We start from the raw sequence: 18769 nt of genomic DNA, 5'->3' as shown, positions 1-18769 counted from the left end.
ATCTACAACTGAATGCAAGCAAAAATACAGTTATTGGAGTACATGACAAATAACCTGTATGGGGAAAATGGTTAAATATGAAGTAGAATATTCAGTTAAAGTATTCTAGTACAATATTAATTTCTGCCATAGACGATAGAAGAATGGAGTTGTGTTTAGACACTCAGAAAACTTCAGTATAACTCAACAATATAAAACAATACCAAAAAGGCTGTGTGCAATGTCCTGTTCAGACTTCCTGAGGCCACTTAGCTGTGAGAGCACTTTAAATACCACACTGCACTCTAGTGTCCTTTTTCTGAAGAGCAGCACTTCTGTCAAATACACTGCTTCTGATCTAGCATCTATCTTAAACAAGTAGTCAGTTGGTTTCCTGATATAATGTAATAAAATAACGTATTTTAAAACAGCGTACCTGTTATTTAACAGTAAAAAGGTATTTCTTTAAAATATGTTGGTTTTTACGGAATACAGAATATCTCTTTTATTTAACCAGGCATTAAATTAATTAGGCCATTTTAAAGCATTTTCTGGATACTGGAAGATGCTGCTTTTATAAGGTAAACAATCAATTCAGCACAAATGTTTTTTAATGTTTAATATAGCAGTCACCACACCAAACCCTAGAACTACATTGATTTTTACCACTCAAGGTGCTCTGCAGGCTTCAGGTCCTAAGAAAAATACCCCACAATAACGCTTTCTTTAAAATAAGAAAGTTAGAAGTCTGTGGCATAGATGAAACTTTCTTGTGTAACTTGGAAACACCAGTTCTATTACTAGTGCAGTATATATTTAGCAAACATGCTTATAAAAATTAACCAAAAACAAGGTCGGACTGCACATTAAGAAGCTGACAGGAATAAGAAGGATCACAACAGTTAATAGATAACTTTAAAAGCCCTCATAAAAGTATCATGCTCTGAGAGGGCACTGGCATTCAACAGAGCACAGCAGTAAAAAGCTATAAACAGACTCATAAAATAATTCAGAATTGGACAGCTTTGGACTCAAAGTAGACATAATTTCAAAGGCCTTGAGCTAACTGATATTAGCCTACCAGAGTCTTACCAGGCAACCAGCTCTAGCTTTTAACCACTCTCAGAAAGTTTAATTCGTTTTTTGTGAAGCTGAAACACAGCTACACTATGATTGAAACTGAAAGGACATGGCCTTTTCTCCCACCAGGGGATGCTGCTGGCCCACGATTACCCTTGCTGCCCACCTCAGCTGCAGAGTGGCTCCCTTGCATGCTGACAGTGATACCGGTACTTGTTTACCCCTGGGAACTGAGCTTCAAATATGCTGAATTTCCTGAGGTTCCTCATGACTAGACAGCTGTCAGTGTCCCTCTGAACGGCAGCTCTAACCTCCTGCAGTACAGCAATTGCTCCCTCCACCTGGCTGTCACCTGCAAGCCTTCCACCCAGCCCACCTGGGCCCTGAGAGCATGTTCAATAGTGCTTCCCACAGCATTAATCCCCACAAAGACCTCTCCTACTTTCAACAGTCCGGGAGGCTCTCTTTATTTTATTTTGTAAACCTATTACCTGGTCTGTATATTCCCAGCTTGACTTTTGCAGAACGCTCAAAACACTCCCTTAATATTCTTAAATTCATTCCCTACTCCAGAACCAGGAACTGTCATCATGGTTACATACAGTTAAATCCATTAACCAGTCTGTTGAAGAAGGTTGTGCTGCTCTTCCATTTGTCCCCTACCCACATTTGTTTTAGTGGTACATGACTTCATTAGGCCTCTGACAGTGCCCCTACAACATTCCTCCCCGATCCCTCTCCCAACAGTTACAAAATCAGCATTTGCCAATGTGAACAGAATACAAACTGAAAGCAGTGGCTCAGAACAGAATTATATTAAAGCATAACCAACTTAAAAGACTTTGACACTGTACCATTACAAACGTCAAAGACTTTACAGAAGCAGTTTTAAAGACTTAAGCTCCATGACGTTTGGGTGCCTAGGTATCTTTAAAACCACTTGAGTTTAAAGCACATACTCATCAGCATACCTGTTCACTTTTGTAAGGTATGAAGCAGCTAGAGGTGTAAGTAGGCTTGGTGTACACTAGGGGTTATTTTTTAACTTACTTGGAGATGACATATTTCTAAAGGCACTTAAAATCAACTTAATACACTGTATTAGCTGCCTGCTTTTCATGCATTAGGATTTTTAAAAGAACTTTGATGCTCAAGGAGAATTTGACATAGGTGTCCAGAAGAATCAGCACAATTGGAATTTATTGATATTTCTTTGGTATTTTAATGAAATTTCCTATTAGAAAGCACAATTAACAAGAGCTTCTATTAAAAACAAAATAAATGTAAACTGTAATGAATTTACAGCCTTAACACTTCATTTGCTGAAAATTCTAACAAAGAGAATTTCTGAAGTTTCTAACCAATAATTCTAATAAATCAAGGGCAGAGGGAGAAAGGTGGCTTATTCCTAAATTGCTTAAGTATAATACTGAATTCAAAAATACCAGGAAAAACAAGTTCCATACATTATAAAATTGAATTGCACCACTGCTGTTTCATATACATAGCAAACCATAAGAACCTCTGAATCACCTTTTTTTAGTTCATCTTTTTTTATAAAATACCACTGACTTGATTTACCACTTTACAGCTGTTAAGAATATAATCCATTGTTAACAAAACTAGCCTTATCTCTAATTAACTTTTCTGGCAGTAGATCTCCTCAGACTGTCTGCCATCTGTAATTAACCGATAAACTCTAGGTGCTTTTTAGATAAGGAGTATTTTCTTACCACTATCTGACAAAAGCATCAAAATACTGAATTCCTGAACATTTCATATTCATTCCAATTCAACCCACTTATTCTCTTCCTAGTGCACAATTTCCCTACTTTCAATTTCATTAAACTGGACTTTTGGAATAAATAGAAATGCTAAAGTGTTAAACAGAAATACAAGCAAGAATGCTAATTCCATAATATCATAAGAAAATAAAAGTATTTTATAATAAATCTTGTAAGGTAGAATAAGCTGATATTGTCAATTCACACAAAAGTGTGCATTGAAAGGTGCTCCTTCCAAATGTAGGATGCATCCATAGTCAATTTTATTTAAAATTTTTTGCCTTTTGGACAATAGTTGATTGACTGCTTAAAAAAGGAAAAAAAAAGAAAAAGTTCTCATAAACTTGTACTATCAATTATTAATATATAAAAACTAAGGAATACATATAGAAAGAAATAAGATAAGCCACAGTACTATTTACTAAGTTAAAATTCATGTTAACTTTACAACTTAGATGACCTACTATCTACTACTTTGTGCCAGAAGAGCACAGGATGAGGGCTCCAGGACTCATTTGGTCCATTTTCTTTACATGTTCACGGGAAAACAAAAGTTAAGTACTGCAAGGACACATTCCCCTTCACATAACAATACAGCTGGACATTTCCATGAAACTAAATTGGAGATTAAATAAAAATCATGTGTTTGCAGTCTTCCATATTGACATGCTAAATAGATTTAGGAACTGAGTTCAAGAATTCAAAAAGAAATTTATACCATCCATCATAGGCATAATTGGTGTAACTCAGAAATCGTATGTAGAAAGATGGAGAAAAAAAATCTGTTGACCACATCTTGAAGCCAAAAGACAGGTATGCTTCTAGAAACAGCACAGACAAGTACTAGGCCAACAGATCCAGGAGTCTGAACTGGGATTATTTATTCCAAGGAAAAAGCATTAGAGATTTTGATGAAAAACATTTCAGCAGAGCTTGTGAAACAAAAGTACAATTCTGTTAAAGCCATAAAAGTGCCAAGTGAAAACTGAATCCAGTGCTCAGAACACTATTCGGCTTTAAAAAAATGAAAAAGGGACACACAAGTGCAAGGGATTGAAAGGGATAAATATGAATGGGAGATCAGGGGGTGGAATGACATACAGTCATTAAAAGAGAGAGAGAAGACTCAAACAATTATCACAGCTGAAAGGGAAAACAAACAAAAAATTTCATCAATTAAAGAAATCAGAAAAAAAAATCAGGTGGAAGAAGTCAGATGACCCTTATAAATCATTATCAGAAACTCAGAAGAAAAAATAAATTTTAAGAAATTCTAGGCATACTGTTTCAACAAAGGAAGAAAGTTTGAGTGATGTACCTCAAATGACAGGAAAGCTTTTTTTAAAACAAAACTAAAACTGAGGGAAAATGAGAAAAAAGAAAAAACAGACAGCAGTTAACTGAAAAGAATCTGACTGAATTAAGACCAATTAGTCACAGGATGCTCAAACTCTAGAGTACACTGTGTAATAAATAACTCAGGGATAAGTCAGGGCTGGCTCTCCTCAAAAGAGATAGCGCTGCAGCTGAAATTTACATATGCCAGTATCAGATGTAAATCCCAGAAATCACATGAAAAATCACTGGATTTGTTGCATTGAAACCAGCTCTTATTTGGGTATATGGATAACAGTCTTCAGTTACTTGTGTAATCCCCACAGAATGGAAAGTAAAATTCATCCTTTTTTAGGTTTTTGCTTTGTCCTAGGTTTACAAAAATCAAAAGAAAAATAAGCATTGGTATTTTTTAGTATTCCTTACAATTAAACTGCGAAGGCTTGATAAATGTTGAAACATTTTTGACCTCTTTTACAATACACTACCATCCCTAAGGAAACGGTGTACATGATGTAATGATGGAATAGAAGCCAATCAAATGTAATACATTGTTTTAACTAACAATATTATTCTCTGATGCAGTTCTTGCCTTTGTGTGTGCTTCTATTAACCTGTAGTTATCCACAGACCATACGTGGCCAGTCTGACATACTCTTTTTCCTTTTTTAATACCAACAGATCAAAAAGTATGCTAACCAAGTCAGCAGAGGCACAAAACCAGCAGCCTAAAAAGGTCACTACTCATGAATCTGATCACAATATAGTATGAAATTAATACATGCCTTTGAAATTTAGTACAACAGAAATAAGTAGCAGTGAAGTCACAAAATCTTTAATTCACCAACAGCTCCGGCACCACCCAATATTGGTAATACACACCAAAGAAACATCAGCATGAAAAAATACTGTATATACAGTAACGGCTAAATACAGAAGAAAAAAATGAATGTTTAGCTTGATATTTATAATTCTAGCCAAGAGAAAATACAGAATTTAGTGAGCAAACTACAATCATTTAAAGCAACATTATCAGAAGCATGTTAAGATTATAAAAGGCACTGAACTTCCAATCTAATGCTTGATAATTTTTCCACTTACCTTTAGTTATTCTTCTTGAAATGTGGTATAGATTACATGTATCGTAGTTAATCAATTTCAAACAAGTTACATCTTAATTTGTAATTGGTAAATTCTTCATCTTTTTTACTACCAAGTATGCAAGTTCAAGACCCCTCTTAACATTCCTCAAATCTCCTTCAGCATCTTCTATTGAAAATAAATAAAAACTTAAAAGACATTTGTGTCTATCAAGCAAAAAGGGTAATTCTTGAATAGAAGAAACTTTCAGTTTGTACACACTTTTTCTATTCACGCCCCCAGTCCTATTCAAATTCCTTAGCCTCTTCAGAAGAGCTGACATATTACAGCATAAATATCTCTGCTTCTCCAGTGGCAAGAAAATCAACATAACCACTTAATTCTGAAATAAATTTTCAGTTTGTAAAATAATTTTCTGCTGTTGCAAAAATAGGCACTTACTGATAAAATAATCTGCAATCTGCTGTAAAACCATTCCAAAATTATCTTCTCTTGATGTGTTCAAGAATAAAACTCAAAACAATAATTTGCTCTGTGGTCTTGTGGGTAGATTCTCTGCTAGCCAACTCCAAGACTGGGGGCAGAGGCCAGCTCCAAGACTGGGGGCAGACACCACTTCTTGCTTAAGAACTAAACTCCCTTTATAGCTTTTTAAGTGCAGTGCTCCCGAACTCTCAATGCAAACACACGTTTCCCGAAGCTGGCTAAGAAAGCATAAATCAGGTAACAAAAAAATATGATCAGGGCAATAGAGTCCTTCTTGTGATTCACTTTGGCTACAGGACTGAGAAAACCCCGGAGAAGGGACAGACCCCTGACTGGCACCCAGGTCTCTATCAACTGAATTTATACCTACACTTGTGGAAACAAAAATATATCTGCACATCTACCCTAATGAATTCCCTATTTATATAAAACTCACTGAATGCTGGGAATAAAAACAATACATTCATGGTAAGGAGATAAGAAATCTTCAACAAATACTTTTAGCTATTTTTTTAAGAAATACAACCTGTAGCTGAGAAGGCCTCAAATATTTTATCGGGCTTTTCTGCATTAAAATTAGCTTACAAAAGCCTCATTCCAGTTATTATGTTCCCAGGTCCAGAAAACACTTTGGAAAACCTAAGCAAGTGATTACTGGGTCAACACAAGGATACAATAGAATTGCAAAGGCACCATATTTTTTGAAAAGTAACAAATTAAAAAGTTACAAGAAAGAAAAATCAGTTCCTTAGGCCAAAAATCTATTAAGAGATAAGTAATTTCTGATTCCTTCAGCTGTACTGGAACAGACAGAACAATTTACTCACTCTTTTATTAGAAGCAACAGCTGAAAACAACCCCTTTAAAAAACCCAGTTCCTCTCTCCAGTTCTTCCCTTCTAGGCAATCCCCTCTTCCCAGGCCTCAAGTGGAGTTGTGCCACTTAAAAAGTCCTTCTACAAAAAAATCTAAAAGCAAGTATATGACTTAATTTCATCAACATAATCAATTTTCACACATGCTCTGTCAGACATATCCGCAAAATACTACTACTTATCAAAATGTCTTTCTCAGCAAACACTCATGCTGCAGGCACTCTAGAGATAGCCACATAAACTGCACTCCGTAGCATCTCCATAATGTAACCTTGGACTGTGATTAAGACAGATTCATACTTAGAAAAGATTACTATCTCTAGAAGTTTCTGCCTCATCACAGAACAAAATTTTATTACCAGCTACTGGTGCTCTTCTGACAGATCTCATATTCACCATCGTCTCTTTACTATCAGTTGAAGACTGACCCTGGATAGGTGCCACATGCCCACCAAAGCCTCTAGCACTTCCCTCTTCAGTTTAACAGGGGGAGAAAATAAAATGAAAGGCTCATGGGATAAGACAAGGACAGGGAGAAATTGCTCACCAACTACCATAGCAGGCAAAAACTCAACTTAGGGAAATGGGTTTATTATTAATCAGAGTAGGATAACAAGAACAAAACACAAATCCTAAAAACATCTTCCCCCACCCCTCCTTTCTTCCCAGGCTCAACTTCACTCCCAGCTTCTCTACCCTCAACAGTGTTGTCACTTCATCACACACTGTCTCTGCTACTCCTTTCTCTGCAAGGGGAGGATTCTTCAGTCTTCCTCTGATCCAGGGTCCCTTCCCATAGGAGACAATCCTCCACTAAGGTCTCCGACATGACTCCTTCCCCTGGCTACAGTTTTTAATGAACTGGCACCAGTGTGGGTCCCTTCCACAGGGTCTCAAGTCCTGCCAACAAACGTGCTCTCATGCAGGTTCTTTGCCCTACAGGTCCATGGGTCCTGCTAGGAGCCTACTCCAGCCATGCTTCCCACAGGACCACAGCCTCCTTTAGGCATCCACCTGCTCTGGTGTGGAGTTCTCCAAGAGCTGCAGATGGAGCTCTGCTCCACCACAGACCTCCATGGGCTGTGGGTGGACAGCTTGCCTCACAATGGTCTTCACCATGAGCTGCAGGGGAATCACAGCAGTGCTGCTGCCATCTTTCAGCCTTGCCATGCAGTGGATCCTTCTTGGAGCATTCCTGCATGTTAAGGGAGCTGGTTGACGCTATTACAAGGACAGTTTTGATGATCTCCAGATAACAAGAGAGGTTGCTGAAGTCTGAAAGAAAGAAAATGTCAATTCTCTCTGCAAGAAGGTCCAGGAAAGTACAGGTCAGTCAATGTTACATCAACTCCTGGAAGACAGTAGAGAAAATCCTTATGGAAACTATTTCTAAACAAACAAAAGAAAAAAGGGTATTGAGAGCAATCAGATGGATCTACAAAGGGAAAAATCCATTTGATCAACTTGATGGCCCTCTATAGTGAAGTGAGTACTTTGGTGGATGAGAGGAAAGCAACAGAAGTTGTTCACCTCTGCTTCGATAATTCTTCTGAGTGTCTCACCCTCCAAGACAAGTTGGTAAAGTACCACCTGGATAAACTGACAGTGAAAAGAACTGGCTCAAAAGCCAGGTGCTGAGGGCATGACCAGTGGGATAAAACCCAGCTGGAGACAAGCTGCTAGTGGAATACTCCAGACAGTTATACTGGGCTAACACCTTTTAACCTCCCACCTGTATGCTGGGACAGAGTGGAACAGAAAGCTCACAGCTCCTAAGAATGGCTAGTACATGGCAGTGTGGCCATTCAAAGGTGTGACTGAAAATAAAGGAACCCTTTCAAGAAAAAGTTCAGAAAAAAATGCAGGAAGACACCCTGGCTATTACAAAGGAAGCTGGACTTAATACAAAGGGACTGGAGGGTAGCCTTTGCTTTAGATAAACTTCTCTATGGATCAACTGTTTGTGTAAATGGCCTCCACCAAGAAAATCAATAGAGATAATTATCTTCCTGACCCCAAGAAAATCAATAGAGACAATTATCTTTCTGACCCAGCCAGACCAGCATGGAAGAAGTATTTAAATGGCTTAGCATAGTGCAAAAGCTGAACAAACAAAAAACGAACTTCAAAAAGAGCAGTGGGTTATAGCTGGGTTCAACCCATGCATTCCCTTCTGATAACTTGGGATGGATAATGCACATCTAGAATAACCCTATCTGGGGATATTGGCCTCTGGCAGGAGGGACCTCTACAGACAGGAGAAATGGGCTAGAAGGAACCTCGTGGAATTTCAACACAGGTAAATGCAATGCCTTGCATGAAAAGAACAGCCTCAGGCACCAAACACCCTTTAGAAACAAAGAGAAAACAGCTCTTTAGAGAGGAAACTGGCAGAGAGGCTAACCATGAGCCAGCAAACTGCCCTTGCCCTTGACACAAACGCCATCAATAGCAAACTGGGCTGCATTTGACACCACTACCTCGAGGTCAAGAGATGTGATCCTTCCTCACTACTCAGCACTACTAAGGACTTGTCTGGAGTGTTGGGTCCAGATCTGGGCTTACAAGCCTACTATGGACCTACTCCATAACAAGCTTATTGGAGTAGGTCCAGCACACAGCTAAAGATGACTAAGGGACTGGAGGTTTTTGTACAAGAAGAGGCTGAGAAATTGGACTCTTTGTCCTGGAAAAGAGAAGGCTAAAGAGGATGTTATCACTGTGTATAAATGACTGATGGGAGGGAATGAAGATGAAGCCAGGCTCTTCTCAACAGCACCCGCTATCAGGGCAAGAGGCAAAACACACAGGTAAACTATGAAACTCCATCTGAACACAGCTGGAGTCAAACACTGGAAGAAATTCCCAGAGCAGTTGTGGAGTCTCCGTCCTTGGAGATATTAAAAACCCAGCTGGACACAATCCTGGGCAACCTGGTTTAGCTGATCCTACTTCAGCAGGGATCTAGACCCAAGATGATCTCAAGAGGTCCCTGCCAACCTCACCCATTCTGTATGTAAGATTCTGTGATGTAAGCAAGGGTGACATGTCAGAGTGACCAGGATACAGCCCCAACTGAGTATGTCAGACTGTGAAGGTGGCAATTGACAATTATGCCCTCATAGGAAGTGGGTATTCATCTCCACACAGCAATAACAAAAACATGCCAACTGGAAAAAAATCATCCCAAAGTACAAGTAATAAAAGGCTATTAAACTATTTTCTTGGAACAGCTATTGCTAAAATACTTCATGCAAGCTTATTTCCTTTTCTGCAACTGCTACTCAAACTTCAAAAATTCATGCTTGCATCTAAATACCAAAACAGTGTGCTATAAAGAAAATGCATATATTTATTGTGCTGAAGAAAGCCCAAATTGCTTCTTCAGAGTCAGCCTTTATATGACATAACAGAACTATTAACAAATATGTGACACTTATATAAGAACATTACATTTTTCCTTAAATATAAAGGAGGACCATGTCATCACAAGTCATCATTGAATTATCAATGCTATCAAATATCTCCAAGGACAGAGACTCCACAACTGCTCTGGGAATTTCTTCCAACACAGCACTCAAATTCACTGTAATTAGTTTAGATATAGGCAAAGGGAGTATTTATACTGAAGGATCAATATAATCCATTTCTTGTTCCACACCCTTGAAATACATATACAGCAGCGCAGCATATATAATAGCAGAACTGAGAAAATACCAGTTGTTGTTAACCTAACTCTACAACATAAACCCATCCTGCAAATATAGAGAAATGTCACCAGTGGGTATTTGTGATGCCCTACGTGACACCTAACAGCGACCAGAGATGATAAATAATACTCACAGTTTAAAGTCATAATTTCTCCTGAAAACATTACCCAGAAGTTCTCCTATAACAATGGAATCTTCCCTATGTACAGTCAACATCTGTGAAAAGAAGTCAATTCATGGCTCTTGTACTAACAAAAAGCTTTTTCCCTAAGAGAACACCATGTATCTAGAAAACAATGAAATCTGACCCACAGAAGTTCACAGTTTCAAAATGTTAAATTACTATCAGTGTCACACCACAAAATCAAATTGCTGCCCTACATTACTTCAATTGCGGGCCTGCTCATTTTGTTTTTAAAGCTAATAGCAACTTGGAAATTATATTAAGCCTATTCTCCTATTTAAATGTTTGGATGTGGGGCTTTAACTTCTGAAAGCAAGCAGAATACTTAAGTTAGCTATGAAAGCCTTAAGAAGTTATTCATTCAAAGTTTATCACCCCTAACCTTTTGGTTTTGGCAGACAGACTATGTATTAAATTCTCTCCTCAAGAATAAAACAGTGTGATGCACATACCTCATTTGCATTAGCTGCTTGCTATCTCAAACACAAATCATAAGCAGGGTCATTTTAAACTTACACACACAACACCTTCAAAATGTAAAGCTGTATTACATTATTCAATTCAAATTCTCCCCCATAAGCTATTGCAAATGCAAGTATTTTCCCCACCACAGGCAATAGAAAGTCTCGAACACATAACACTTAGAAACATCCTGTCCCTTTAGGACACTCAAGTGACATTCACATTATCCAGAATGAAAACTTAGCTACCTTTCTCCCACAATTCTGTTTCACATCTTGACTGACTGAGCACTTGTTAGCAAGCTGTCAATCAGCTGTCTTGCAATTTCTAAAAAAATCAGAACCTGAAGTCAGTTCCCCTGGGGAATCACCAGATAATGCTTAAGAGAACCCATTCTTCCATGCTTTTGTATGAATTCAGACCAAAATCACATTCATTAAGGAACCTTACAACAAAAATCTAGAGTTCAGAAAACTGAGGAAGTCAATTAAAAATACCTGGCCCCAACCAACATGATACTGTTAAGGATAATATTGCTTCCCATGAGGCACCCTAAGTTACAGTGTTACCCACTTCAACTCCACGTCATGCCACAGAAAGTCATGATCAGTGAAAAGCATAATTTAGCTATAAGCCTGAAGAATAGCATGGAGGGGATACAGTGCAAAAATACACTGAATGTACAATTTAGTCTTGCACTGTCACCACTACAAAAAAAAAAAAAAAAAAAAATCCTTTTTTCTTAAAAAGTAGCTCTGTGGTCTTTTCATCCTCCTTGGTTTCTCTGCTTCTGCATTTCTTTCAGTGTCTGTGCTCATTGTTCCCATGCTCCTCACAAGGAGATGCAATTCATCCACAGCTCTTTAGGAAGCTGATGCTTCAATACTCTACATGGTAATGAGGAGCTGGACAAATATCTTGCATCACATTTACTATGAAAGAAAGCAGAGAGATACTTATTCTAGAAACCTTTTTTGTATGTGACTCATCAGAGAATCTGTTCAAAATTTAAGGACCTGAAGTAGATATTGTGAAACACACTAATAAACTAAACAACAATAACGGCAGTACTCTACAGGCATTTTAAAAGAACTCAACATTAAAAAGCTTAGTAAGGGATGACAGAGGGTTAACTCTCACTCAGCCAATTCCTTGGCATGCAATGTCTAGAAATGCTGAGCAGTAAGCAACTACTACTACTAATACTACTACTAAAAAAAAAAAAAAAACAGAACTTCAACAAAGACGACTGCTAATGTTAACAGAAACTACAAATAAAAATATGGTTACTAGAATCTTATAAAAATACATGGTTTATATGAAAATAATTGGCATGGTTTTAGGAAAAGGAAACTCTGCTTTTCAGACCCATTTAAGATCTCTGTAAGAGTCAATAAATACAGGGGTGAGAGTGCTGTAGTTAACAAAAATCAACTCTGGCTTCCCAAAAAAATTCCCAAAAGGTAACTAGGAAACTAAGCAGCTATAGGATGAGGAAGGATCCTTATAAATATAAACAGAAATGCATCACCCAAGATATAAAGCTCCAGCTGGCATGCTCATACCTGGAATACTACATGCAAGGGAGGAAGGTGGAAGCCACAGTCAAAATTAAATAAAAGGTAATTCCTCCCCACTGTGGTTTGTAGGCCTGTGGTGTGTCCTTGCTAGCCAGATGTTGCTGATACATGGAATTTACATGGGTTCAAGGGGGACTGGAGAAATTCACATAAAAAAACACCCCTGTATTTACAGGGATATTAGATGCAGTGCAACATCCAGCTCAAGAAGTTCTCTGAGCCAAAAGTCACTGGAGAAAAAGAGGGCAGCAAAAGGCAAGCATCACTCACCTGCTTCTTTTCATCTCTGAGCATCAACTATTGCTCATGACTACTTTTTCTAACAGTGAACACTTACAAATACTACGAGTTGCACAATACATGTTTTTTATTACAACTTATATATAGGAAACTCACTAGCAATAAGCTTCTGAACTCTGACACTTGAAAGAGACTGCAACTACACTGTCAGCAAAGTTACATGCCTTTCCACTCATTTCACCATCCACCAGGAACAGATGAATCAGTACAGGTGTTGAGAAGCTTTTTTTTCCCTGGCAGTTGTGCACAAGCATTTCAGTTCGGGAACTTGCACTCAATTTACTAAAAGTACATACAGACATACATAAGCATAAAATCAGGTTGTGAGGTATTTCTGTAAGACCGCAAGTTACTGCCTGCTTCAAAAAGACACCTGAATTCACAAGATGTATTAACCAGTGCTTAAATGGATTTCAAAATTAGCTGTAAAACTGTTAGATAAGGCTGGTTTCTCATTTTCTTTTGACAAAGCACCAAAGACTGCCCAGACGTACTGAGCCTCGTGCCTCACTGCATGGCACTGAGGGGACACACTGCTTCCCCTTCGCTTTTCAAAGCTGAGCACACAGAGAAAAGGAGTAGCACTCTCTCTGTGTTGAGCCTCTAGTTATTTCCCCCATATTTACCGACTCCTTGGACAACAGAGTTAATTCATGTCGTGTTACCGCTACACAAGAGCTGTGTACATGCCTTTAGGACATGATGGCCTCAGGACAAGAGGCAACTAGCAGGAACAGATGTACACGAAGTTCCACCTGAACATGAGGAAGACCATCTCTAGTGTCTCTGGAACAGATTACCCAGAGAGGTTGTGGAGTGTCCATCACTGGGGATACCCAAGAACCATCCGGATGCGACCCTTGCCGCGTGCTTTGGGTCGGCCCTGCTTTAAGCAGGGAGGCAGGACCAGATGAGCCCGTGCGGTCCCTCCCCGCCTGACCCGTTCCGTGACTGTGCGATGCCACAGGCGCTGCAGGGCGCACAGGGCGAGCGAGACCCCGCTCACACCGACCCGCTGCGTGCAGGTATCCCTGAGGGGGACTCGGTCCCGGCCGAACCACCAACCCGCGCCCGCCCGGGGCCTCGGCGCCGCCTCACGGCATCCGGGGCGGGACCCACCGGCCCCGCGACACCTCCGCGGCCCCACGCCCACGTCACCTGCAGCGCCCGCACACGGGCCGCCTCTCGCAGCGCTCCACCGGCAGCTCCCACAGCCCCTCGCAGCCCTCGCCCTCCTCGCCCGGGGCCGTGGCCGGATCCGGGTCCGGATCCGCCCCGCCGCCGCCACCGCTCCCCTCCATGCCGGCGTGGCGAGACCGCCAGGCCGCCGACAGCCAGGGGGCGCCATCGGGCAGGAGAGCGCGCGGCCCCCGCTCACGTGAGGAGGTGGCACCGCCCATTCCCTAGCACGTCCAATAGGAACTCGCGAAGCTCCGACGGAGCCCCGCCCACCGGAGCGGTGCCAATGTGAGCCGCTCGCGCTCCGCAGCGGGGTGTGACCGGTAGTGGGCGCAGTCGGCCCGCGTCAGGCGCGCAGAGCCGCGCGTCCCTCCCGGACGCTGCCGGTAGCGGGCGAGCCCCGGCCCGCCTGTGCCCTCACGGCACCGGCACCGCCGAGAGACGCCGGGAGCGGGTGAGCCCCGTCCTGCCGGTAACGGGGCACCGCCAGCGGGAACGGGGAGCCCCGGCCCGCCTCTGCCCTCACCGCACGGGCACCGGCATCGCAGAGAGACACCGGCGAACAGCCCTGGGCTGGAGCTGACAGCGCCCCGCTGACCGTAGGCAGCAGCTCCTGGTGCTTCTAGTGACGCTCGGGTGGGAGACTGAATTTTTGATACTCTTGTTTTTGTTTTTTTTTTTTGAATCACAGACTTCTGGTTCAAACCACTTGAATTGATATTTTATTCCAAGTGCTGCTGGTAGGAGTTCAGGACATCCCGTGCCCTAGATCCCTTATTATATACTCTGTCCTGCGCTCGCACAGCTCCGGGAGAGTTTCTGCCGAGCAAGACAATGTAATACTGTGTTATACTGTGGTCATTTAAGGTAGATGCTGTAATACGTTGGGTATGTTGGAGTCCACTATACACTACAATGAAATTCAAGTCCAAAGTTGTCGCAGTTTACATTAGAAATCTAGTGAAATATAGCGGCCGGTAAATTTCCACACCAGAGATCCTCTCCTGAAATTAGCATCTGCAGATGAGTGGGCCGGTTGTATTATTTCCTGTTTTCTGTTCTGTATCCAAAATAAACTGTAATGTGTTTACTTATTTACAATCATCAGACTCGTTTGATGTAATTCAGGCCTCTTGCTATTAGATTCATGCACAATATTCACGTAGTTTTGCTTTTAAGTTGTGTAATTTTGTACTATACTTTTTTATTTATAGCTCAAGGTACATATACACTAATTTTCTTGTGTAGGTGTAGCCATTAAAATAATTTTCTCACAAGATTGACAAAAATCAGAGGTCATTGATCCTGAAGCTGGCTATATACTTATACACTGTAAATTTAAAAAAAATAATAAAGAACCACCAAAGAAATTTAAAAACACTAAAGAAACAAACAGAAAGAAGAAAACACAACCATGTAAAAAGGGAAATACCACTAAGTGCAAGTTCAAAATTATAAAGTTATCTATTGCTAGTATTATAGGCCACCTGATTTAGGACAGGGAGATTAATATGGGTGGTGGGGAAGGCTGGAACTTTTTTGTGAAGCTGAAAGCCTTATCATGAGGTAAGTTGTTATAACCTATGAACAGCTCATTCAGGCCTGTTGATAGAAGGTTCACAGTTGTAGTGGACATGACAAGGAGTATTAATGACTACTTTCCTAGTTCTACATTACTGAGAAGGGTCCCCATGCAGGGCTACCAGCAGCAGCCTGGATATACCTTCACAGCTTTCCAGGAGTCTTCAAAGACTTGAGGTTTTTGTCTGCTCTGCTAAGTATAATCAGCTTTTAAAGAAAGTAAACCAGTGTAAACTGTTCTGGTGGAACCACACAAAAGAAGAAAATAGATCTGCAGATAGATGCCTAAAATAAATGTAACAATAACTTGGTCTGAAGTAATTTTGTTGCCAAGGAAATGACAGTGAATTTTGAGAGGTTCAGAAGCGAGAGGATGCTTTTGTCTGTATGCATGCATCTGAAGTGAGTCAGTTGAAACTGAAGGAAAATGGAAACATGAGATCAGGTTAGGATAACCTGACCATGACTAAAAGCTAGGCTTGAGGACAGAGGGTTCCTGTTAGCAGAACATGACTGTTCTGGACTACCAACAACAGCAGAAGAGATCAAATGCCAGCTGAACTCTAGCATTTTTTTTTTTTAACAGAGCTAGGGTTTGCTATATCTGTTGTTTCAAAGCATCTTTTCTCACTAAAGGCCAAAAAACTACAAATTTGACACTAAATACTAATTTTTTAAAATTGGAAGCATTATTTTTTGGCCAAAAAACATTTTGTTTGAATAAAGAAGAATTTAAGAGGAAAAATGACTGAAAATGGAAGTCTAAGACAAAAAGTAAAACATATTTTATGGCAGATCTTGATAATCTTTGCAGGCTAATAGGGTATTTATTTTCACACTATCTTTTTAATGCATTAGTAGCTTGAGTATTCAATGTGCAGGCTTGAGTGCAAACTAACATGTCCACCATCATATTAGAAACCTGAGGAATTGGCAGCATCTCTTTGGACCAATGTTTACAATTTTTAAGTTCACTGACCTAAATGATGACTATGAGCTTCTTGCTTGCATTTAATGTATTTGATGTACTGCACTGTTCCCTTTTTGGGATAATAAATGGTCACATGTTTAGTGACTCACTGTAGGGTGGAAAGTCCATTAAATTTTGTGGAAAGTACCATTCTTCTGCATGTCCAATCTCTTCTGCCTCTTTTATAAACAATTCCTCTTTTATTCTAGGATTTAGTATTTTATTTTATTTTATTTAGTATTTTATTTTATTCTACGGTTAGTCCTTACTGAGTAAGAACAAGTTACATTTCCTGTTGCTACAAGTCACCAAAAATCCCTTCCTCGCCAAGAAGTTCAAATTTAATATACATTTATTTTAGAAGATGTGAAAAAGCTGTCAGGATTGCAGTTCTCAGAGAAGCAATTTCAAATGGCAGGTGTAGTTTCCACAGAACTTTAGCCAGTTTAATTCCAAGTCCCATGTTTCTACTGGCTGGTTTGACTCAGAGTTTCAAATACCAGCGTAAGTAATTTGAAATCCTGATGGATACATTATATTTTTTCTTTTGTTTTCTTTGTAAAAGCTGTGTCCTCCTAGAGAGTGTTCCTTCATGGCAGCTGACAACTGTTGAATTGGGATAGCAGTGGTTCATGTTTTCTGTCCATCCCCATCCTTGTCCATGCATTCAGGTGACTGATTCAGCGTTTGAGCTGGAGGGGCTGCCTGAGCTGTCTTGCTGCACAGTCACTGGTGTCAGCAAGAGGCACAGTCTGCCTAAGTGCAGTGGGAGCTTGGAATCCGTGCTGAGCTGAACTGCTGCCTCAGGGCACCACAGACGAGCCTGGAGAACTGACTGGCACTGAGAAATGTGAGCCAAGGGGAAAAAGTCTGAGACAGGTGAACTGGGAGATGCTTATACAAAGGCTGCCATGAAGAAGAGGGCTTTTGTTTGTTGTGTGGTTCTGCCTCATTGCCTCACAACAGAAGACAGACAAACATCTTGGTGTTTGTACAGCAGAATGGTATCAACAAAGCTCCTTCTAGCTGGCAACATGTGCAAACAGAAGCCCTTGTGCAATATGGAAGACTACACTAGATAAGGGGGTTCCAGATTAATGTTGGGAAATACCACTCAGGGTGGAAAGGGAGATCAGTGCAGGAGAAGTGTGGGGGTGTCTGAACTCAAAACCAGAAACTGTTGAGTTTTGAGGAAGAGCTTGCTTTTTGTTTGTCCTAAGCATGTACTGACCTGATTTGTCAGCCCACTTGTTTCCCAAGACAGGCCTTTTTGAAGGAAAAAGAATGTTTTAGTGAGACAAGATAGCTGCCCAGAATAATCCTCTCCAACTTCCCACCAATGACTTGGTGACTATTGCTGGAGATACTGTATTTTTTCACATGCACAGGAGATACTGTGAGACTTAAGGGCAAAAATTGCCTGTGCCTATCTCTGTTCCAGAAGATTCTGTTCTATAACAGATTTGCAATACAAAGGATGAGAGTAAAGCACCCCATCTTACTTGTTTGCCTGGGCAGCTCAGAATTACATTCCAGGGAACAAAAAATAGAAACTAAAACAAAACAAGCAAAGAAACAAAACAGAACACACACCAAAAAAGAAAAAGAAAAAAAAAAAAAAACAGAACAAAAGAAACAAAAAAATCAATGACAAAGATTTAACCATCCAGTATTAAAAAACTGATCACGTGGTCAGTCCTTTGTAACATATATGTATGGTGCATATTATTATCTCCCAATCTTTTAACCTGTGGGCTTCAGACATTGCTCATTATGTTTAAAGGCTTTGGATTTGTCTGTCATTTATGATAAGTCACTGCTTTGTAAATACTGACAGCAAGTGACTTGAGAAATGGAGAATTCATTTCAGCTATTTTTGTTACTACTGGGGGCTTGGAAATGTCCTCTACATAAACTAGAGAAACAGCAGCAGCAATAGAAACATCCAGTTTGTCACTTTTTTTTCCTTTGTATTTTTTTTCTGTGACCCAAGAATGAAAATTTGTGCAATCATGTCCAAAATGCTTTGCAGCAGTGATTATACCTTTATTCTGCCTGATGAAAAGCCTTCTGCAGAACTTGTTCTTTAGCACCTCTCCTCTACCTATTTGCCAAAAAAGGAGTACTTTCCATAGCGTCGTTTACTTCCCAGAGACACATGATT

The 18769-nt window shown here is 40.2% G+C and overlaps 1 protein-coding gene across 1 annotated transcript in view; it reads right to left on the bottom strand.

Annotated features, from left to right (window-relative positions):
• The window catches only part of DTWD2 (DTW domain containing 2), a 62791-nt gene extending 48611 nt beyond the window's left edge, over positions 1-14180 (bottom strand). The window contains exon 1 of the mRNA XM_030237462.2: positions 14034-14180. Coding sequence (XP_030093322.2) covers positions 14034-14176 — 143 coding nt within the window. The 5' untranslated portion in view covers positions 14177-14180. The remainder of the gene's footprint in view (positions 1-14033) is intronic.
• Positions 14181-18769: the final 4589 nt, after the last annotated feature.

Source organism: Serinus canaria, chromosome Z, assembly GCF_022539315.1.
Source record: "Serinus canaria isolate serCan28SL12 chromosome Z, serCan2020, whole genome shotgun sequence".
Lineage (NCBI taxonomy): Eukaryota > Metazoa > Chordata > Aves > Passeriformes > Fringillidae > Serinus > Serinus canaria.
The sequence above is the reverse complement of the archived record's forward strand: the minus strand, read 5'-3'. Positions and strand labels throughout refer to the sequence as shown.